Here is a 23,408-nt window from a genome sequence, read left to right on the forward strand (position 1 = left end):
GACCACAGTTACAGTTTCATGGTAAAAAATGGTACCAGACCGCAGCCAAAGGGTTTGCAATATTTTGGCACCACAGAAAATTCCTTTCAACTCCCCCGGGATGGCTGCAGCTCTTGCAGGAGCCTTGTTTTGTTGTGACCCTTTCCTCCGTAATGTTTAGTCTGACTGCTGGGATGGAGTGTTTCATCACTGTGTCATAAGCCTTTCTGCTTTTAGACCATGGCATTCCAATAAAGATAAATAAAAGGCAAACACACACACCGTCGTGCTCACGTGCATGCCTAGAAGTTATCTGCAGCGGTGTGTAGTCATGACAAGAGAATGGTGCAATAGTTTATTCTGCTGCAGAGTGCCACTGGATTATCTAACAAACATTTGCTGTGTCTCATTAAGACATCCAAGCCACCGCACTTCATTGAGCTGCACACACACACACACAGAACACACTGCTAGAATGATGACAGCTCCTGCACAGCTGCCATAGTCACTGTTATGTGCTGTTCTCATTTGTTTCTTGGATTTTTTCCCCTCTCTCTCACATACACACACACACACACACACACACACACACACACACACACACACACACACACACACACACACACAGAGTCACTCCTAATAGATGCTCTCAGTGCCTGTAACAGTGGAATGTCTCGATCCTTTTTCCTGGAGGTGACACAGCTTAATGGATGAGCACTGCCGGTGGATTAGATGTTTTTATTGTTTTAATGTTCTTTTTTAATTAGATTTTGCATTTTTCAAATATACTCAGATTTAATTTAGCACGCTATAAAATATTAAATTACATTATGAATTTGCCTCTTTACAGGATAATTCCACTTTATTGCAGATTAGTTCTTATTTTCCATTCGTTTTTGTCAGTTATGATAAGATTTTACCAGAGTAAAGGCCCTTTTGGAGAGAGTGTGAGCAACACATACAAGAAAAATATATTGCTCTGCTGAAAACAACAGTGGCAGTTAAACACCTTAAAACATACATGTTAGCAGTTCAATGAGAACACGTCTTCTTAAAGAGAGTTGCACAATACCCACGATACCCACAATACCCCACGGTGCCAAATGGTAACGGTTCCTCCTATACTAGAAATTCTACACGACGGTACTACCGTGGATTACTATGCTACCGGTGCCAGTTTCCCCTACATAGCGGTCGCCTCTACTCCCGGCTTCTCACTGCATGCTACTCCCTTGTAAACAAACCAACTTGGCAACTACTGCAACCGAACTACACAGCTGCTGAATGATTGGCTGTTATTAGTTGTTACTGCTGATGTCCGCCCGTCTGTTAGCTGATTGGCTGTTTGTGTGTTTCTGCCGGCAAGAACGAACTCCATGAAGACCGCACAGCTTCGATAGAAACTCGCTTCAAAACAAACAACAAGCTAAAGTTCCGTCTCGCCTAGACGTGCACACGGCTTACAGTCACAAACACGAGACAACACACTCACCATGGCAGAAGCATCGGGCCCGAGTGGTGAGTCTGCCACGACGTCGTCATCAGTGGCAACACAATTTTGCTCAAAAAACCAAACTTGTTGTTTCGAACTTGTATCAGTCTAATTCTTACTTCACCAGTATTATGTTTATTATGCACCAAACAGAATTATAAGTAACTAATAAGTATTTATAACTTGTACAAATACATTGCAGTTCATAAAAATAATAATAAAAAAAGGCTGCAGTATCGCGATAATACCCGGAACCGTGATACTTTGTCTGGTATAGTATCATGACAACTTTACTTATAGATGCTTTCAAGTTCATAAAGGTGTGAAAGTGTTGGTACTAGAAGTGTGAAAATAGCAATATTCCCACATGTTGACATAACATCATACCGTTATACACATAAACATAAACATAGCTGAAAGTGGAAGTAACCTTGTTACTGGCTCCACGTTGGAAGGGTTAGTTGGTGGGAACTTCAATAGTGTGGAAATGGATCGGTTATGAAAGGTTCAGATGTACAAGAAACCATCCATCCATTTTCTTCTGCTTATCCGGGGTCGGGTCGCAGTGGCAGCAGGTTTAGCAGGGTGCTCCAGACGTCCTTCTCCACAGCAACACATTCTAGTTCTTCCTGGAGGATCTCAAGGTGTTCCCAGGCTAGATGGGCTATACAGTCCTTCCAGCGGCAGACGCTGCACTTTCGTACATGAAACCATGGTGATTTATAAGGAGACTGTAACAACCAAAGGCGACAACACAACAAACTTATTTCACCATCTCAAGCAGAGGTACGCGGTTGAGTACGAGGAAGGCTCAACAGCTGCTGTGAACTCTGAACCAAAATCATTTTTTGTTATTTTTATTGGGTATTTTGTCATATCATATGAGTATAACAGTTCATCCATCCCTATCTGATACAATAGTGCATGCAGCCTGTGATGGCAGTAAATATATTTACACAGTTATTTGTTTACCACCGCCTTCAGCTATGGTGATTTTATGACAGTAGACTAGATTTAGGCGAGCAGGCCACGTCTGCTGAGCCTGCTGACAGCTCTGAGTTAATTCCACCTGCCATTGTGGGCATGGCTGTGTCAGAGCGGCTCTTCTCAGCTGCAGGGCTTCCATCTCCAACACATATTTAAAGTGTCTTGCATCGTGGCACAAATAAATGCTTTTGATGCAACAATTTGATGCAACAAAACGTACACTGTTTTACATTTTTATGCTGTTTATTCATGACAGAATGTCATTGCAGTTTGAAAATCTGGTGGTAAAGTGAGCTAGACCAGACCTCTATAGCTCTCTCCTCATTTCTTCTTGAGGCTAAAGGCTGGAGGATACATCAGCTGCTGATAACACACCAGAATCTCCGACAATGCTGCCTGTGGTTGAGTTGGTTCTGGTCCCAGTTAGTCGGGTTTTAACAAGGAAGAACGCATGGAATGAAAAAGATGGTTCTGCTGCATCGATTATGATCCTTTTTTTTTAAACTCTCCATCGTGAGTCTGGCAGTTACTGTATGTTAAAAGGGAAACACACTCATCACATTTTTTTCTTTTACACTCAAGTGAATTCATGCAGAAAGTGCCTGAGCACACACACACACACACACACACACACACTCCTCCAGCCTCCATCCTCCATCAGTGGCCCCCATTTTCCCATTAGGCCCGGTGTCTTTGTGTTTGCACACATCGTCGCTTCTCATTTCTGATCTCGCCCTTCCTGCTTCCTGTCGTCTCTTACATCTCATTATCTCTGCGTGGTCTGTAACCTAATTCCACTGACAGCTCAGCTCGCTGGAGAGGAACCGACAGGCTCAGCCCGGCCCCGCTGAAAATTACCTCGAAATAACATTTCCCTTCATGCCTTCCCTTGGCTGATATTTCAATTAGGAGGTCAACAGGAGTAGTGTGGCACTCGGTGGGACGGATGGAAGGCAGAGAGGAATCAAAATGACAAGTAGCAGAAGCACACGTAAGGGAGGGAAGGGGGCGGATGTCAAGCAGAAGGTAAGATGGAGAGACAAGAGGGTGAGGAGAGGACAGAAGATGGAGAAAGCGAGCAAGAGAGAAGAAATTAGATTACCACAGCAGACACACAGACAAGTGCTGTTTCCATCCGTCCATTGTTCCCTTTATTAATGTGTTTGCTCTCCATGTGGCCTCGGTGAAGGCACTAAGATAGGAAAATGACTCATGATGTTATGACTGCTGCTTTATTACACAGCCTTGGAACTAATAAGAGTGAAAGAGGTCGAGAGTTCAGCCCACAAGAGTGAGAGACCGCTTACAGTCCCACAGAGATGCTGTATGTCGACCTCGTCAATTACCACTTTATATTGAGGCCATCTGCGTTTCCTCTTCCTTCCTGGTTCCTCTTCAGTGGAGAAGATAATTATGTCAGCCAACTGGTTTGGTAGTTGTTATTTACCACCACCTCCACAACAACAACAACAACTGCAAAAATCATTTATAACCTGCCTATTTTGTCTTGTTCAAGATACAAACACTCAGAAACAGGTTAAAATATTCTTATTGCAGTTTTTAAGGATATGACGTTTTTGAATAACATAGATGGTAAGATGCTTTACAATATATATATATATATATGGTGTGTGTGTGTGTATTACTCTATCTTATATATATGTATGTAAGAAGGGTCAGATGGTTATTTTGGGGCAAATATCAGTTATATATTAATGTTATAAAAGCTCTCAATGACCTCTTTCTAACCCAAAAGACCAACCCCTAAAGCTGTTTGGGGATTTGAGTAGAATGTCATCGTATAACAAAGTTTTTGAAGAAGTTTTTAAGTGTTTAGGACAAAGTATGATCATTTTTTGTTTTTGGTAAAATGTCACTTGCTCCCAGGTGATAACCTTCATGGATGTAAGCCAGTGCAGAAGTGCTAAAGACTGCAAGCTACAGGAAATCAGTCTCCATAAGCCATAAGTGTCCAACTTCACAGCAGAAATAAACATGCTTACAGCCTGGTACAAAAAACTGTTTTGGTCCCTGTAGCTAATTTCTCCGTTCATGACAACTGGACTGAATTACTAAATTTATATACAACTCACCTGTTCACATTATATTAAGGCTTAAAGTTACAGAGTGCCAGGTGGGTGACGTCACAGAGACTACGTCCATATTTATACTGCCTATGCTCATGCCTATGGTTCTCACCCCTCCATATACAGTATAAACATTTGGCTTAATCAGGTGCTCAAAAGAGATTCATGATTTATGTTTTTCATAATCTAAACAAATGATTGTTTTATTGGGTGAAAAATGGTCCACTCTGATTCCAGCTTGAATTCTTCTTGTGTGTGTTTGTGACAGTCCTACTGTAGCTGTCTGCTTACCTTCCCGTCACAGTGAAACCGAACACTGGCCGCTAACAGAAGCTGACTTTGATGATATGTGCGCGGAGAGAGAGAAATATGGAAAAGTTGCTGACTACCACTGTCAGCTCAAAGGCAGCGGTGTTTGATTTTTTTTTGTTCCACACTCATAAGGCCGCTCTCATGGAGAAGTGGGGTTAAGTATGCAAATAGATGTGATTGCAGAGCTTATTACACCCAGTTCACATGCACCAAAAAGTACAGTATACATCCACCATTAAGTAATGGTGTAGTATGATATACGATATACCGTGGTTGGCTACAGTCCATACTAAATGAATAAAGACAATCCTGCATCTTCTTGTTCTTCAGGAATTAACCAATGTTCTGTAACAAACCCTTTTCCCGCACTAAGAGATAATATACTGCCTTCATACTTGTTCTTTATTTGCCCTCTGAAATCATTTTGGTGCCACCAAAAACAGCTTTTTCTTTTGTCTTTGCTAACCGATGCTTCTTCCACTAACTCCACGTTTGCTTGTTTGTTTTCCTTCTTGGTTGCTCCTCAACATCATCAGTCACTAAGAGACGCAAGGCACATCTGAAGAGGCTCGACCGCCGCTGGACCCTCGGGGGTATAGTCAACCGCCAGCAGAGCAGAGGTGAACGTGGAGACAGTGAACACACACACACACACACACACACACACACACACACACACACACACACACAGATGGCATACATATCCCACATGACGGGTCTGTACATACATCAAGACAAACCCACACATGGACCCACAAGGCATCAGGAGCAGACACATAAGGAGGGTAAAAAAAGCAGCTCATGCATATGGACACACACGTGAATAATTGTAAGCATGTTTCCCACAGATGATGCATTCATAGACTTCAACTCAGGAGAACAATGTCAACCCAGAAGTCTACTTGCTCCTCAGTTTTCAACTTAACTCAGGGGTCATAATGTGGCCTAACTGTGCAGCATTTCGACAAAGTGTACAAAGGTCGTCGACAAAAGATAATGTTGTTCTGATGTTCTCTCACAGCTTCTTCAGATAACCTGTTCTTTAGTGCTAACTAATCTTGGCTTTAATTGGACAACTTAGTTGATGTTTCTGGGTTTTCAGTTGTAGCCATTGTAGGAGATCTATCTGCAATATCTGGGTCAAGACTTCCTTTGAAGTCCAATTAGCAACTCGATACAAGAGAATGACCAGAAAGACACATTCCTGCTCATCTCTATAAACAGATATCTGCATAGGAATACAGGTAACTTCAAAACAAGCTAATAAAAAAGATAAATCGTAGTTAGACGGTATCTGATCCGGTTCTGACAATATGTTCCACCTCTTTCTTTCTCTCTTCACATGGAAATGTTGCAACCCAATGCAACCAAAGCCCAACAAATGGGAAATGGGAACCAGAACGCTTAAGATACCAAAATCTCCCTCGCCCACAGATTCTAGATTCATACACAGATTTCTGTTTATAGAGATTCATGGCAAACTTAGAGTTTCTAATATGCTCGCAAACTAAAAATACAGTTTATTTAAAGACAAATTCCAGTCAATTAAAAATCAAAAGAATTAGCGTACGTGAGTCATCTAAGTAAGCTTTTTGCTAATGAAGATCTTGAGTTGCAGAATTCTGTGAAGATACTCATCCATGTCATCTTTCTTCAAAAAAGGTTAAGTCTGGGGCAACTGGACTGTTTGTAGATCTGTCAAGACATTTTGCCTCTCATCCAAGAAGCTTCTTCAGTTCTGACAGTCCAGTTGCCCCAGACTTAACTTTGTGAAGACTGAGCTGCAGATGTTCACATATCAGACACCTCTGTGGACCTTTGAGTTATTTAAACTGATAATAGCATAAATAATTTAGTTAAGACACAGGCACAGTGTTCAAGTGTCAAGTGTGAGACTCACTCACCCACACGTACAGTACACTCCTTACCCAAATACTGTTAGAAACAAATCTTCAGCACTGCTGAGCCCCTCCCTTGGCCTCATTCCACATTTTTTGCAGGCCGCATGGTAAACAACCTCATTTACATCCTCAGTCGTCAGCCAACAACAACAACTGGCCTCAAGTATATCTACCGGGAGCAGCATATTGGGTGGCCATGAGTCAGCCCTGACAGTAAAATCTCAAATCACACTCCATCAAACTTCCTGGCTCACGCCGAGCACCAAAAATAATTGGACTGCATTAAACACTTTTGGGTAATTAAGGCTATTCGGCTCCCACTGCAAAAACGCAACAACCTTGACGGCCACTGAGCCATGTGAACATAAATGATTGTATAACAGTGTTGCTGCTTAATTAAAGCAAGCTCCCTTAGGTTTAAAACGCTGTTAATGACTTTCACATTTTGCCTGTAATTCTTCAAAAAAAGAAAAGACAAACATGGAAATGTTCTTGCATGCTTTGAAGTTTTGCTTCTGGCAAGTTATGTGAAGTTTTGTTGAGTCATTGTTTTAATGTTGAAAGAGAGATGTGAGTCTGTGTGTGAGGGGGTGGACGAGTCAGTGCTTTAAAATTCAAACTTTGCTCAGAATTTCAGTTAGGCACCTGTCTGGGTTAGTCAGAACTTCTCAGACGTCAGACGTCTTGTTGTTAGAATTCTTTTATGGAAGCTGCTCCTGGACCAGTGCAACCTTTAAACATACTCTTTGTCTTTCATTATTATAACATAACCTGGCTGGACTAGCTTGTGTTATCACCTTCTTCCAGACCAGCGGGCAACGAGGTGCAAATTAGTGATTAATCAGAGGAGATCAAATACAGGGCAGACTCAGGTCAAATGCTGTGTGCTTATACTCCAGGGAGGCTGTCGTAACTTATACTGTGAAGGCCTCTTCTCCATCTGAGAACACACAGGAAATATTCTTCTACAGTCAGCAGCCTCGGGCATTGAGGCAGGCTAAGTTACACACATGGACACATAGCCATGTCATTAATCCTATTTGGTTTTCGTGGGGAAGAATAGTGGGAGCTGCTGAAAGACGGAGGAACATTACTCCTTTGACTTCCACACAAACAGCCAATTTAAGACTTCAAACTTCAACCGTTTTGTCACCAGTCCATGTAGACATATTAAAGGATGACTAGCTAGAGTATGTCGTCATTCACAGGCTGGAATCAAAGCGTATGAGACATATAGCAGAGGAGAACAGTGTTAGCTGGATCCACAGGAATGATACCCAAACCAGAACTGTCTGAGAAAGTGGTGGAAAGTGTGAAAGTGGGGCAGCAGCCCAATCTGCAGACTGGTTTTAATCACACAGACCTCAACCTCTTTAGCGCGTGGATGAGTCACCCGGCTAGCTGTCGCCACCAGAGAATGAGGGCATGAAACACTTTGTGAGGACATGTTCTCCAGTTCCAGCACGTACTTTCTTACTCTTTCAGGTAACATCTGTACACTCTGGAACTCAACACAACTTGAAAATGTAAAACCTTTTTAGAGTAACTGTCATTCAAGGCTGGATATTTGAGGAATGCAGTCTGCAGACAGCCCTGTGTTAAAACAAGGCGCTGTGTTGTTTCAGGTATTGGCTGGACACGAGACATGACCCATGAAGTCCAAATTGAGTCCATAGATTGGTTTATCCGATAAAAAATGCTGAAAAGTTGTCACGGAAGCAACTGTTCTAACACTCAAAAAGAAAACAGTTTAAATATGCTGTCCTTGGGACAAAGTAACCAACCAGGAATGTGTGCTTCCGTATATTTGATTGGCCGGTGCAACGTCTTATGCAAAAGCATCCCTGCATTGTTTTTGTTGGGGCCTTCTTGCATTGGCACCCTCGCTGCGTGGCTGGACCAGCCACATTCAAATGAACGCAAGGTCTGAATGACTTCACACAGGCTGCAGACAGTCTGAATGCAAGTTTATCGAGGAAAAGCACAGCGTGGAGGTAAATGGAGCCAGCATTTTCCTTTGGGCTCCCCTTCCTTTTGCCATGTAGAAGATGTATCTTCTGTCATCACCAACATACTGAAGTTTCATCTGTCTACATCATTCAGACATTAGTACACAGCTGACGCCTGATAGCATGACTTAGCTAATGTCATTCCAGGTCACCAAAGAAATGCTAAATATTGTCCTGGTGGCCAAATTCTGAAGCCAAATCTGCACATGCAGATGTTTGAAGTCGTCTTTTTGTAGCTCTGCACATGTTTTCAGTTGAAAGGCACGTGATCTGAAATGACAGGCAGCTGGACTGTATATATGAAATACATCACTGGGATGCTCACTGCAGACATTTGGTGCTTAAGACGGTCAAAAAATATGACGATCGGGTTGGATTGACAACTTTGTACACCGCAATGTCTGGAGTTCAGTTTCTTTAGGACCTCTTGTCGCAGCGATGTTACACATTCATGTAAACAGGGTCGCCTCGGATAGAGAATTCAAACCGCTGCAGTTTGACAGTTATGATTCATTAGTTGGGAGGACAGAGGAGTTTCACATGGCAGCCAGTGTTACTGGCCGCGTTGCAAACAAGTTAACGGCTCCTGGATCAGAAGCTCTTTTTCCACCATCGAAAATAGTCTCACCACGAAAGCTGCAGCTGCTGCTGCTCACTGGACCCATGTCAAAGCTGGATTTTCCAACTTTTTCATTCACCACTGCTCTCAACGTTGTGACTGTATTACCGTCTGCCGACATGCTGTCCAGTTGCAGTACACTGTCTATCTGTCTGTGCTTCACTTAGATCAGATACAGGTACAGCAGTGGCTTGTGTTGGCAATAATTCGAGTGGCAGAAAGTTAAGACGGCCGCAAGAAAAGTTATAGCGCCGTTAAGAAAATAAGAATTATCTTCAGCTAATACTTGACCCAGATTCCACCTTTCTCCTGTTCTTATCCTCCCCGTTTTCTTCTCTCCCCCCTTCTTTTTTCCCTCATGAATGGAGGCACCACTGTCCCCGCCTGATAATGCATTGCTGAGCTGGCGATAAGAAATGGGGAGAGTGAGGTTGTACATCTCGGCGCAGACACTTGACATACAGTTTGATTTAGTGAGGCTGGCAAAGGACAAAAACAAAGAGCGATCACATTGGATTTATGTTCTCCCAGGATGTAATTTGCTAATGGAAGAAAGCAGTCATATCCACCCCGTTTGCTGACGCAGATTCTCCTCGCGTTTTACGTGACACTTCATAAAGAAGACCTAGAGATTGTGACAGTAAAATAGGGGCATTCTCAGGGGAGTTAAATTAAATTACAGAGCATCTCCTCTCTCTGACGCCCCCGTGCTCTGACACCATGCCAGGTCAGGGTGTTGCAGAGTGACCTCATTGTGTTTTGCTCTAAGGTTCAGTAGGCGCCGTCATCCCTCCGTCCTGCTTGCCAGGGGTCTGTGCTTTCACACAGCGCTATCATTCCTGCTGACCACCCTCTCAACTCAGTGTTCTGTCCCTGCACGCCAACACACACACACACACACGCACAGAGGTTTAGGCATGTGCACAGCTCATGGGAGACACGCACAGATGTGATTAATCATCTTTTAATCTGGTCCTCATGGAATTAACACAATAATTAACCAAAACACACACACACACACACACACACACACACACACACACACACGAGAGTTCAAACATCAGTACACACATAACATGCGCACACATTTAGGTAGACGGTCCAGATTCCTCCGTAAGCCACCCCATTTGTTATTCCCTGTCCATCTGCAAGTACTCACAGCAACCTCTACCCGCACACACACACACACACACACGCGTGCGTGTAACATGCTTTGTGAGCTGAGGTTCAGCGCCAGACATTCCTCTCCGCTCCGCTTTATTGACCTCAGCTGCTCTGCAATGACAGGCAGCAGAGGAACTTGAATCGTCGCCGTCTGGACATACCCCACCTATCGAAAGCATGCGTCGAGATGAATAAGCACATAGCTCTGAGATATCATCCCCACCGCTCACATTTCCATGAACAATGCGATCACCTCCCAGCCGTCTAAGGTCACATTCTCTCCTCTCTAACTCAGTTATGCTGCACGTGTTTAGATCCCCTCCAACCTCCCTTTCTTCTGTCCTTTCAGGTGATTTATCATCCTCTGCATACCATATGCTCTTTACAGTGATGATTTGGGAAGCTCCCTCTCACCTCTCTGCCAATCTTTCGTGCCCCCCTCTGCTCCCATCCCTTCCTTAGTGTCCGCTAAACTTCAACCGCTCCCAGTTAAGCCTATTGTAGTATTTCCTTCCCTACAGAGTCTTCTTGGAAGCCCAGCAGAGCGTGAGAGAGGAGTGGCGGTCAGATAGGGATCTGAAAAGGGAGATCTCGGTCCAAATTTCTCCTCAAGGAAGGCCCCCGCGATGTAGGCCTGCTACTAGAAGAGGAATCTCCCTCTTGAGAGAAATGAACAGTTGGATAGTGGTCCAAATGAGGCCTTAGGCTGGTTTAAAAACAAGCAGAAAGGAGGGAGAGGTTCAGCCAGCAGGGGGAGCCGCTTGTTATTATTATTATGTAGGACAGGAGGAGAGTGTTTGTGTTGGTATGGAAATAGTCGGGAGCATTTTAAGTAGGTCACACTCGACATTTTTTCCCCTCATGAGGCCCTCTGGGAAGATGTAAACTTTAGCGGTAGTTTACCTCCTCATTGTGAGACATTTCACTCACTCTGCCTCTTCTTTCTCTCTGCTTCACCCTCCACAGAGGAGAAATATGTGACGATACAGCCGTACACCAGTCAAGGAAAGGATGAAGTCAGCTTTGAGAAAGGGGTCACCGTGGAGGTCATCCAAAAGAACCTGGAGGGCTGGTGGTTCATCAGGTAAGTAAAGCTCAGCTGGAGCGTCGATGCATAAGAGCTAAAAAAGAAATGGAACCTTTCCAAAGCTCTGCGCTGCGATCGAGGCATTTGCGAAACCATTAGCATGTGGTGCTCTCTCCACAACTGGATCTGGCCTTCCTGACATGTGTGTGTGTGTGTCTGCTTGTTTGCACATGTGTGTGTTGTTTGCCCAGCCAGTGTGTAATTCCTGCTAGTTGTTCGTTTCCCCGAGGGAACAAGACAGCTTCACTCCACTCCACAGCGGATTACTATCACATGCTGCGTCATGGCATCTGACACACACACACACACACACACACACACACACACACACACACATGAACGTGCTCACACACACACACACACATGAACGTGCTCAAAATAACTAAAATGAACTTGACCAGACAGACCTTGTTTGAATGCACAACAAGTCCTAATAATCCTCCAGATGTACGTCTGAGTCATGCTCCTCTCAGTGGGTCACTTCAATGCAGCCGTGTCCAAGTGTGGGGCTTCTTCAGTTTACAGGGACTCCTTGTGGTCGCTGTTGGAGCGTAATGATCACATCTCCTCTGAGCAGAAAATGACCCACATGGAGGCAAATGACTCTGCAGAGCTGCATTTAAAAACATTACTTATTGTTTCACAAAGCACTCTAAAATGACTCATTTAGCTTAACAATGAATGTTGTGTTTTGCATATATTACTGTATGCAGTCTGTTTACTTGCCTTTGGCTATGTCTGCACTGCAAAAAAGTGTCTGTTTTTTAATACACGGGACCTCACTGGGTGTATTTTATTACATACTTAAATGGCAGAGAATATGGAAATTTAGCTGTTTATTCATTCTAGGTATAATTTATAGCTCAGCTGATGTCAGTGCTTGGTGATGTAATACTGGACTTCCAGCTGCGGGACTCGCAGAAGGCCGATTAAACTGTTTCAAATCATGCAACAGGGGCTAAGATATCCAGATTTTTTTTTTTTTGGTGCTTGTTTGAGTCATGCTCAAAAAACTCACCCTCTCTGTCTGGTAAATGTCTGCATGTTGGACCTAAACATTCATATAATACAAAGAGTTATAGAGTGACCTGTAAACATGTGTGCAGTGCCCCTTTAAATGATACAAAAAGGGAAAAATGCAACACGACTCAGTATTAATCATTTCATCTTCTCTCCACAGATACTTAGGCAAAGAGGGCTGGGCTCCTGCGTCCTACTTGAAAAAAGTGAAAGAGGACTTCTCCCCTCGTAAGAAGACCCTCACAGGCCCAGTGGAGATCATCGGCAACATCATGGAGATCAGCAACCTCCTGCAAAAGAAGTCCGTCAGCGAAAAGGACATCCAGACCGACGGAGAGAGCAGCACCGCACCGGAACGCCACATATCCAAGAGCGAGATCAGCCTGCCCATGCCCTACAACTCTGAGATCAATGCAGAGACGGGTAGGAGGCTGAGCGCAGGCCGCGACACCAACAGTCCGTGTCTGGGAATAGCAGCGGCGAGCGCTGCCCATAATGAAAATAAAGCGAGAGGCGAGCCCGGGTCCCCAGCTGTTGCGAGAGTGGCACCACATCGAGTGGAAATTGGTGAGTGTTTGTTGTGTGTTAAGAGACAATTGTACCTGTGAACTGAGTAAATGCAGCGCAGCTAAGGAGAGGAGGATTTATAGTCTTTGTATGAGACATTAAGACGTGTCATTTTTCTCTTGTGTAGGGTTTGATGCTATAGGTAAGCTACACGGCTGGTGGTGTATCTAACAGGTGTTGGTGGTGTAATCTAATGACTAACCTGTGTGGTTATTCATCCATTTTACTTACATAATATGAATGTAAGACATCCTGTATGTCTGTTGAGCACAGAAAAAGATTGACATGAAGTGCATGAACTATATTTAGACAAATTAGAATGTTTTAAAGTACACAAATCTCTTCTGTGCTCAATATATACGTTACCAGGTGTGCTAATGATGTTTTACTCATTACACTTTCTTTGCGGTGTGCTTGGACACTCTTCTCTCTCGCCCATGCTCAACATCTTCGTACGTTACAGTATGCCACAATTCAAACAGTCATAAAACTGGTGGAGGTCATTTTTGATTGGCCGTCTCCAGATAACCTGTGGTACTGGCAGTTACTAAGGGTAAACACTGGGAGAGGTAATCTGGTACACCACATCCTGATACAGTTTTGGTTATCTTCTGCACTTTTTGCCTTGAGATACACTTGTCTGGCAGTAGACATTGAAAGCTATCGAGTGCTATGAAAGAGAACCTCTGAGTAGCATGTGTGAGGTGTCTCACTGAACCGCTCTCTTGGTGCTGGGGTGAAGCGACAAGCATCGTGCTTCATGTTGAATGACGAGTGAGGCTGCATCAGTCATGGACGGCCCTGGAACAGCCAGCCTCTGACTGCTAACACGGTGTTTGTATTTCTGCCTTTGTGTGTGCAAATGCATTTCATTAACATGCTTCTTTGTTCTTCAGGGTCTCCGAATCTGAGACAAAAACCTCCCCCGAGAAGAGAAGCCAACTTGGTAAAAAAATTAACAAGCCACTGCTTCCTAACAAAACCCAAGAGACTGTTATATTCAACAGAAACATGCGAACGTCTCAGAACTGCTCAAGAACGTTTGCAAACACTGAAAACGAAGCAGTGTAAATACATGAAATAACAACATAAAAAGGAAGGTTATTAATTAGGTCCAAGGTTATTGCAAGAGTTGGCATGGCAACCATTAAAGAAGTACAGTTTCACTATGTTGGTGATGATCTGTATCAGCCACTGTGCACACATATTATTATCACATACAGCCCTAACCAATGCCTGTAAATAACAGAAGATGTATTTAGTCATAAGAACATACACATTTTTTTAGTCATGGCTGGATACAATGCTGGCTAGATATGATGTCAGCTGCTCACATCTCTCCCTCTTTTTGCTGTACAGGGATTCCAGTTACCCAAGCCTCCAGAGCCCCCTGCTGTGGAAGCAGAATATTACACGATAGCAGATTTCCAGTCCTCAATCTCTGATGGCATCAGTTTCCGTGGAGGACAAAAGGCTGATGTAAGAGGAGCCACATCTACATTGTTGTTGCTCAGATGAGACAGTCGTGGCTCACTGAATATGTATGTTCACTGAGTGGTGCCCAGATAGACAGAAAAGCTGAGGCAATCAAGATGCGACCTGGAGATTTGTGTCTGAACATGATGATGTAGACAGAATTTGATGAATTTGAGATTCCTTCAGGTTTGTTTAAGTTATGTTGAGCTGGCAGTCCTAGACAGTGTGTTAACTTTTGTTGTTAAAGTCTGTGCAAGAAGACTGTCTTTGGTCATCTGACCAGCTGATCATGACCCTAAAAATACTCTTTTTGATAGCTTATATCTTCTATGTTTTGCTGTGCAGGTGATAGAGAAGAACCCTGGAGGTTGGTGGTATGTGCAGATTGGAGAGATGGAGGGCTGGGCCCCCTGCTCCTACATTGACAAGCGAAAGAAGCCCAACCTCAGCCGTCGAACCAGCACTCTGACCCGCCCCAAAGTTCCACCCCCAGCTCCTCCTGTCAAAAAACAAGAATCTGAGGAGGCTCCTCCTTCTGCTAACCCCTCCTCTAAAGTCTCAGAGCCGCCAAGCAGACCTGTGTATGAGGAACCTGAATATGATGTACCTGCAATTGGCTGCGAAGGGGAGTCGGACACCGATTCCTTGAGGGATGAGCGCAACCTGGATGTGAAGATCAGCAGTGCGGTCAGCGACAAGTATCGCAACTCCCCACCTTCCTGCAAGGCCTCTCCTCCCGTCTGCAAAGCATCCCCTGTGTTCACTCATCGAAGATCTTCCTTCAGGTCTGTAGAGGAGGTTGCAAAAGAGGAGTGTATCTATGAGAATGACGGCTTCAGGCGAAGCAGTGGCATAGAAGGAACTTCAGTCAAAGGTTCCAGTGAGCCGAATTCCCCAAGGAGCTACCATTCCTCCACAGTCCCACGCAAACCCTCTGGGTCTTCACCTTTGGCTGGTAGACCCATGAAGACCATGACACCAGAGATGAACCGGAGGAGTCAGACCCTGGGCAGACACATAGATATCAGCTTCAGGTCACAGGACAACAGCCCCCACTCTTCCTCAGATGAACTGAGCAGAGGCCCCAAGAAAGCCACTTCCTTTAGCCGCGATGTGGAGCAGAGAATAGGCCAGAGCCCCTCGACCAGGCCCAAGCCTTCTGTCAGACCCAAACCACTCCTGACCAAATCTGAGCCACAGAGTCCTGAGAGGATGGATATCAGCTCTCTGAGACGGCAGCTGAGGCCTACAAGTCAGTTTCGACATGGTCTCAAACCTACTCGCGGGGATGACTCTGAAACAGCATCTGTAATCTCATCAGAAGACTCCATGTGTTCACGCAGTACTTCGGATCTCTCTTCTGTTTACTCCAAAGGGAGCCGTGGTGATTCAGACGTGGAAGGCCCCAATCTCTACCGCTCCCTGGACGCCTATAAGAAGGTCCAGGACTCTGAGATCAGCTTTCCAGCCGGGGTGGAGGTTGATGTTCTGGAGAAACAGGAGAGTGGTTGGTGGTACATCCGTTGGGGATCAGAGGAGGGCTGGGCTCCATCGTACTACCTGGAACCTGTCAGACAAGTGGGCGATGCAGGTGGGTTGGAATCAGATGGACATGGGAGTGGTGGGAGTAAGTCCAACAGCCTGGAGAAAAACGAGCAGCACGTTTTGGCCCTCAATAACATCAATATTCAGGGTCTGAGCCAGCAGCATCAAGGCATGAGGAGGAACACTCCGCCAATTCCTTCGAAGCCTCCTGGTGGCTTCTCGAAGCCTTCTGGAATTGTTAATGGAGGTGTTCGGATGAGGAACGGGGTACGTCAGGTGGCCGTTAGGCCTCAGTCTGTATTTGTAACCACAACACAGCCAGCCAAGGATGGGCACTACATGACAGGGTCACTAAGACGAAATGACTCACTTGGCAGAAGTGATCACTATGGTTCTGGTTCTGCTACTCTTGGTGTACGCCGAAACGCCTCCTTCAGCACCGTGCGGCCACACGTAGTTGTCGAAAGTCAGACGAGGCCCGCCGAGCACTCCAGCCTGGGGTCCTCGGGGAGCTCGTTCAGCACAAGCAACGTCCAGGAGGCCCTTAGCAGAGCTAACCAACGCAACGGCATCCCTGTGTCCACAGTCCGACCCAAGCCCATAGAAAAGAGTCAACTGATCCACAATAACCTTGGCAGGGATGTGTATGTGTCCATTGCAGACTATCGTGGCGATGAGGAAACTATGGGTTTCACTGAGGGCACTTGTCTGGAGGTTCTGGAGAGAAACCCCAATGGATGGTGGTACTGCCAGGTGCAGGACAGCCTGCTTCCTCGCAAGGGCTGGGTCCCCTCCAACTACCTAGAGCGGAAAAAATAAAACCAACCCCACATCCTTCCCCTTCCCCTTCCCTCCACATCCCCCCGTTTGATGTCTTCAAGGACGTGGGTGGCATCAATTCTTTGCGAATGTTTCCCGCAATCTCCCCTAAGCAATATGCCCACGAAAATGTACATTTATGAAAAGACTGTGTGTAAAAAGAAAGATGTTTTAATCCGATAAGGAAGGACACTTTTAGTGCTGGTTTACTAAAATGTATTCAGAGGAGTGTAAAGATTTTAAATAATTTGGCTGGGAATGAGAGACAGAAACACGAGATTGGTCACCCTTGAGCAAAGAAATCTGAGGAGGACAGTGTCTTTGAGAAATAAAATGGTATGAATGGGAGTGATAACTCTCTTTTCATCATGTAACACAGAAGTTGAGCAGGGTAATGGCTATGCTTATTCCTGCCCATCACTGATTATGATGGCCGATAAGTGCCTTTTGTATTTGTTCACCTGAATAGAGGTCCTAAATGGTGGATAGCAAAACATGAAATCAACCAAATCTTTTAAGAGTGCCATAGGCCTATGAACACCACCAATTACCAATACCAAGAGTATTTCCATAACCAATTAAGAGCTCCACTATAAAGTGCAAACAAAGCAAAGTTTCAAACTTAAGTGCTCTAATTGGTCCAACACAGATTAAAGAAAGAAAAACAGATTTAAGGAACTCAAGTCACCAGAGAATGAATTTGTTTTAAGTCATCAAGCAAACTAAAACAACATTTTAATCTCAGTATTTTTTATTTAGTTTCATTGTCCATGTTATCATGTCTTGTATTGATGCAAATCTTCCTTAGAGAATTATTTCTGCTTTCTTGTGACATCTGTTTTCCACCAAGAGCCTTGAATTGAATTGGGAAAGTTAAAGCTCCTGCCTCATGTCCCATACCATCGGACAGCTGCAAAATAACACACAGTAGGTGCTTAGGTTTGATAAATTGGCATAGTTTTGTCATAGATCCCCAAGCTCCAGAAAAAAATCTGTTAATAATTATGTTTTCAATCCTGGGTGTAATTATCTGGGACAACAAATGTATTAAAAAAAACCTGTGAAACTTGAAAATAAGTTGGATATTTTAGTTTCCTGGAAAATAAAAACAACATTTTGTAACTTGAGAGCTCTCCAGAACCAAAACCACCTCCTATCTGAGTAGCTATTAACCTCAAAAGATGAAAATTAGTTGGGTTTACTGTAGTTCCAGGAACAATTGATTTTGTACATATTTTGTTTTGTAGACATGTAATAATACCGCAGTGGCGGAGATGTACTGAACACGTACTGGAAATGCAGTGATATAATTAAATCCCAGGGACATATTTGCACAGCATTCAGCCCAAAATGTGATCAAACCAAAGAGCTGTTTTTGTGATTTTACTATTTATTTATGGTACATATAATACAGTGTATTCAACACAATGCCTAAAACTGAAAAAAATGTTTTTTTCTATCAGTACCTGGAAGCACTTGATACATTTTCTCAAAATTATAGATCTATGAAACAAGAAGTAAACAAGCAAATTGTAATATTAGATATTGCTGTGCAGTATGGACGGTGACGTTAAATATAGAAACACTTGTTTCAAAGTTTTTTTTCTCTCTCTAAAATAATAGTATAGGTTTCAGATCACGCAAGTAAGACTTCGTAATCACTTAAAAATAGGAATTTAGAAATATTTTCTCCCAATGCAGAAGTGGAATCTGAGAAACTCTGAGCTAACTTTCAAAATTCAGATGGCTGATGTTCAAGACTGCTGAAATACATTTTCTAACGATCGGTGTGAACTCTCTGAACGAGGCTGAACACTTAACTTTTCATTATGTTTCTGCTGGACAGTATCATAGTATTAAACAAAGTACAGTACCTGCTAGATTGCAGTTATTCTATTTTAGCAAAAAAAAAAAACAAAAAAAACATTTCTTTATTGTTTGTTCATTTGTTACTCTGTGATCACACGCTGACAATAATGAGGAACGAAGTGGTTCTGTTTGTGAATTAGTGCACTTTAAACCTGCTTTTATGGTGCATTAATGTAAAGATGCAGAAAATACTCAGCATATTATTTATTGAAAACATGTTTGTAATTATTTAATTTCTTCTTTTTTTTTTTACTCACGTCAGATGTGAGATGGAGCTCTCACGAGTCCTCTTTATGACAGTGAACAGGCCAGTTTTTTCAGTAGAATTGGAGAAACAGAGACCTCTTGTGGCAGGTTAAAGCACTACAGCATGATTTCTATGCCATCCACAAGGCTTTACCAGCTGTCCTACCTCAGTGCAATAAGCAATGCACTGCCGGTCAGTGAGTCTCACCAAGAATTGTACAGAAACATTTTTTTTTTCTTTTCTCAGTGCAGCTAAAATTATTTTTGTAGCTCATCTTCTGTATTGGGCAGTAATTTATTTTTTTTTAATTCTAAAGAAAGATCCTTTTCTTTTTTTTCTCCATGCTGTGTGCTGCAACTTTAGCAAACCACGGGCACTTCCTTCATCTTTATTGTGCTTTACATAATGCCGGATTTTATGTGTATTTATTATGAATAATTTTATCACAGTTTGACAATCACCTTATCCCCCCCATTCAAAAATATTACTGCATAGCATTGTCACACAAATTGGAATTCACTCACCTGAATATGCAAAAGAAATGTGTCGTCCTTTAGTTGACAATGTGAGTGAGCAATTCATAAATAAAAATAAAAAATACATCAGGACGTATAAATAATGGATAATAAAGGATAAAGGATGTTGATATTCGCTGTCAGGCATCAAGGATTCTTCCCATCCAGACGAAGGCATTATGTAAATGTGTTGAATCACTTTAAACATTTGGCTCCAGCACATTATTATTATTATTATTATTATTATTATTATTATTATTGTTGCATATCGCTTTGTTTGATTGAGCTGAATTTACTTGGCTGTAATAGCAAGGGAATCGTTGTGTCGGGCATAGGTTTAGCTGTGTAGCATCTATCTTCACTCATGCTTTTTTCTTGATTTCTCTTTGTTTCTCTCTTCTTCTTTTTTTTTAATCAAATTCTGAAAATATACCGGTGAGGAAATGTGCAATAGAAGCACATCATGCTTCAACAAGAGGACAAATATAGCAGATGGAAGAAAACAAAACAAACGACAAAACGTGAACAATTTGGTCACATCTGTTTGGAGTGGATGTTCCCAATCAAACTGCCAGTCATGAGCTTTTACCGTCATTTCAAGTGTATCATTTGAAGTCTGTCTCAAAGAGCAGATGTTGAGAGGCCCTGAAAGCGTCTGTTAAACTCATTGGACCAAAGCATTCACATGTGACATCTCATTATTGTCCCGACGTGACAGACTTTTATTAATACCTAACCTCTGCTCCTCCTGCCCTGGATCAGCAGTGGACAGTGATTTGTGAATGGCATGGCAGAAAACCCGCTGACCCATTCTGTATTGACATTACAGCCATCCGGGGCCTCAGTGGCCCCTGCTCTGAGCTGTCACGTTCGTGCCTGAATGGAATTTTGATAGTTTTTGTGTTGTTGTTGCTTCCTTTTCTTTCTTTTTTTTCTTTTGTTTTCTCTCTGGAGTGTGTCCTCTCTGCACCTATGCGGATGCCTCTTTTGACATTTGTCCCACTGTTGTCAAACCAAGCCAGACTTTTTTTTTTTTCCCCCTTCACCAATCGCAGTGGCGGAAGGTGATATTTGGAGTTATCTGCAGTGACGGAGAAAGAGACGTCTCAGCGGTAAACAAGAGAGCGGGGAGATGAACGCTCTTTCGGGCCATTTCAGTTTAATCAGTCAACTTCCAGGATGTACGCCAAAAATAGAAAAAAACTTTATTTTTCTCGTCGCTGAGCCAGGCAGATCTTATCCATGTGTTACAGGTGAAGACGTCATTGTGCTAAAGACTTGCTGGGTGTACAGACACAGTTCTCTGTATTGTCAGGGGGACTCGTGTCCATAAATGCTTTTGTTGGTGTAGTTTGTAGTTAAACTCAATGTTAAAGGAGTTGTTTGACATTTTGGGAGATATCCTTACCAAGAGAATATCGATACCAATCTCATGACGTTCAGACGTTGTTTAAAAAATGTGTTTTGCTTACCGTTACCTCGCTCAGACGTTTGAGCTTCTGCAGAGTTTGGTATGAGGAAGCTGTTTCCACATTTGACAAACTTCTCTGTGCTCACCTTTAATGTAGGTTTGAACAAGTAATGAAACTAGTTTGTTGATAAAACATATCACACAAATTAGTATATTTCTATGTTTTAAAACACAAGGGGATCTTAAAATATGAAGCCAAAGATGGGGAGATAGTTAGCTTAGCTTAGCTTAGCTTAGCTTAGCATCAAGACTGGATTTTTGATCACTCCAAAACATATCTGACAAGTTATCACTCCAACCAGAGTTTTTATGTCTGTAAGGAATCTTTAAATATGAAGCTAGCCAGAAGACGCCTTGCTTTGCTTTGCTTTGCTTAGCTTAGCTTAGCTTAGCATAAAGACTAGCAGCAGAAGGAAACAGTCCCCAGGTTTTAAAGTTCTGCCAGCACATCTAAAGTTCACAACTTTACTGACTCGTTTCCACTTTTTATGCTAAGCTAAGCTAACTATCTCCTGGCTCCAGCTGTGTATTCAGTGTTCAGACATGTGAGTGGTATCAGTTGAGTTTATTTTCCAAAGTGTCAAACTATTCCAGGCTTATTTTCCAGTCATGGCCTGCCAGTCCAGCCTGTGTCAGCCACACTGCTCTTAAACCTGCGTGCATCCGTGCAGCAGGATGGAAATGGAGTTGTCGGAGGAAACATTTGTGTATTCCACCTGTATGACTGAGCTTGTGCGCACATGCCAACACACACACACACACATACACACACACGTACACAGTGATGATGAGGAATCATTCATGCCAGAGGCAAATATATGAGTTTCCTAACATATTTCCCGGAGGTCAGCCGGGTGAGACAGCTGTTTCACTTCTCGCTCTCTTTTTATTTTAACAAATGGACGGCATCTCTCAGGCGTGAAGCACCTTCAGCGCTGTAATGCCATTGTGTATTCCTCCCAGCTATACTTCCTTTCTGCTCCCCGAGTCCTTTTCCTTCCCTCGCCACGTATTTCCATCTCTGCCTTCCTCGACACAGCCAAGCAGTCTATTCCCGGCGAGATGATTGAGATATCTATAGGAGGGTTTACAGGGGGGGTAGAGGCTGAGGGGGGTTGTTTGTGTGCATGTGTGCGTGTGTGTTTTTTTTTCTTTTTGCATGATGAGATGGATTGTTTGCAGGTGCACTCAGCAGAAGAGAATTTGGAGGTCAAGGAGGAGATTTGAGGGAGCAGGATGTAGGGGGGACACGAGATGGATCAGATGGTGGATTCTAGGAGACAAGGTGAGAGCGAGGTGAGAGGAGCCGTGCTTTGATAGGAAGGAGATGAAAGGCTAGTGGGCACTGTTTCCACTCTAAAAACTCAAATGAAAAGCAGTTCCTTCCAGCATGGAGCCCGTTTTACCCACCTTCTCAAAAGAAAAAAAAAAACCTGGCCCTAATGAGCTCTCTGCTTCCAACCTGAGCTGTGAAGTCTCATTACTCCAAACAATGTTTTAATTGCAGCACTTGACGGTTTTTTGGGGTTTTTTTGAAGCTTGAAAAAAAAGAAACTGCAAGTCAGTGAGAGACAAATGAGTTCAGCACAGCACAGCAGCTCTTCTCCTCTCAGCCTCGCTCTCTCCGTCCATACAAGAACTTTTCAAACTGATCCCACGTCTGATTTCAGCTTCTTTTACAGTCAGCGTCTTCAGATCTGTTGTAGCCCTGAGGGGGTGTGTGAGTGGAGTTGGAGCTGGGTGTTGGGGAAGAAAAAAAAGTTTTTTTGGAATAAGGCTTCAAATGGAGGATTGTCTCCCTGTCTCTTTTTTTTTATTCCTTTGCGTTTTTGGTTGAGGAGAAAATAATGGTTGTAAAAGTGCAGAGCAGGATTTGAAGGGTTTATTCTCTAATGAAACAAGCTTTAATGCATAATGGAAATAAATCCTAAAAAAAAAAAAAAAAAAGGCACCCAGCTCTGGAACGGAGGCATTTGTGACTTATTAAAGGCGGTGGTTTGATAGGAGGAGGGGCAGGTGTGATAAGAAAGTTTTAGTAGGTGTGCGGGAGCAGGTGTTTAGGGGGGTGATTTTGTACGTTTTCTTGCGAGAGAAGAAAGGAAAGAACAAGTGAAGCAGAAAAAAAGAATCCTGTGAATCGGGGAATGCTGATTATTGATGTCATTGTGAAAACCTCCGCGGTGCTCTGACGCGCCAGCGGGCATCAGCGGGAGCTGTCTCCGAGCTCCGTGAAAAGAGGCTG

The 23,408-nt window shown here is 43.4% G+C and overlaps 1 protein-coding gene across 8 annotated transcripts in view; it reads left to right on the top strand.

The window, feature by feature from the left end:
- Positions 1 to 23,113, top strand: part of sh3pxd2aa (SH3 and PX domains 2Aa) — a 109,323-nt gene extending 86,210 nt beyond the window's left edge. For 4 of the 8 annotated variants that reach the window (XM_027281110.1, XM_019279241.2, XM_027281119.1 and 1 more), the window contains 7 exons: positions 5,394 to 5,477; positions 11,517 to 11,634; positions 12,818 to 13,224; positions 13,352 to 13,366; positions 14,121 to 14,170; positions 14,584 to 14,703; positions 15,046 to 23,113. In XM_027281110.1, the coding sequence (XP_027136911.1) occupies positions 5,394 to 5,477; positions 11,517 to 11,634; positions 12,818 to 13,224; positions 13,352 to 13,366; positions 14,121 to 14,170; positions 14,584 to 14,703; positions 15,046 to 17,064 (2,813 nt within the window). In that variant the 3' untranslated portion in view covers positions 17,065 to 23,113. The remainder of the gene's footprint in view (positions 1 to 5,393; positions 5,478 to 11,516; positions 11,635 to 12,817; positions 13,225 to 13,351; positions 13,367 to 14,120; positions 14,171 to 14,583; positions 14,704 to 15,045) is intronic. The other 4 variants (XM_019279240.2, XM_019279242.2, XM_019279243.2 and 1 more) reach the window with 3 other exon arrangements.
- Positions 23,114 to 23,408: the final 295 nt, after the last annotated feature.

This window comes from Larimichthys crocea, chromosome I (genome assembly GCF_000972845.2).
Source record: "Larimichthys crocea isolate SSNF chromosome I, L_crocea_2.0, whole genome shotgun sequence".
In the NCBI taxonomy this organism is placed as follows: Eukaryota; Metazoa; Chordata; class Actinopteri; family Sciaenidae; genus Larimichthys; species Larimichthys crocea.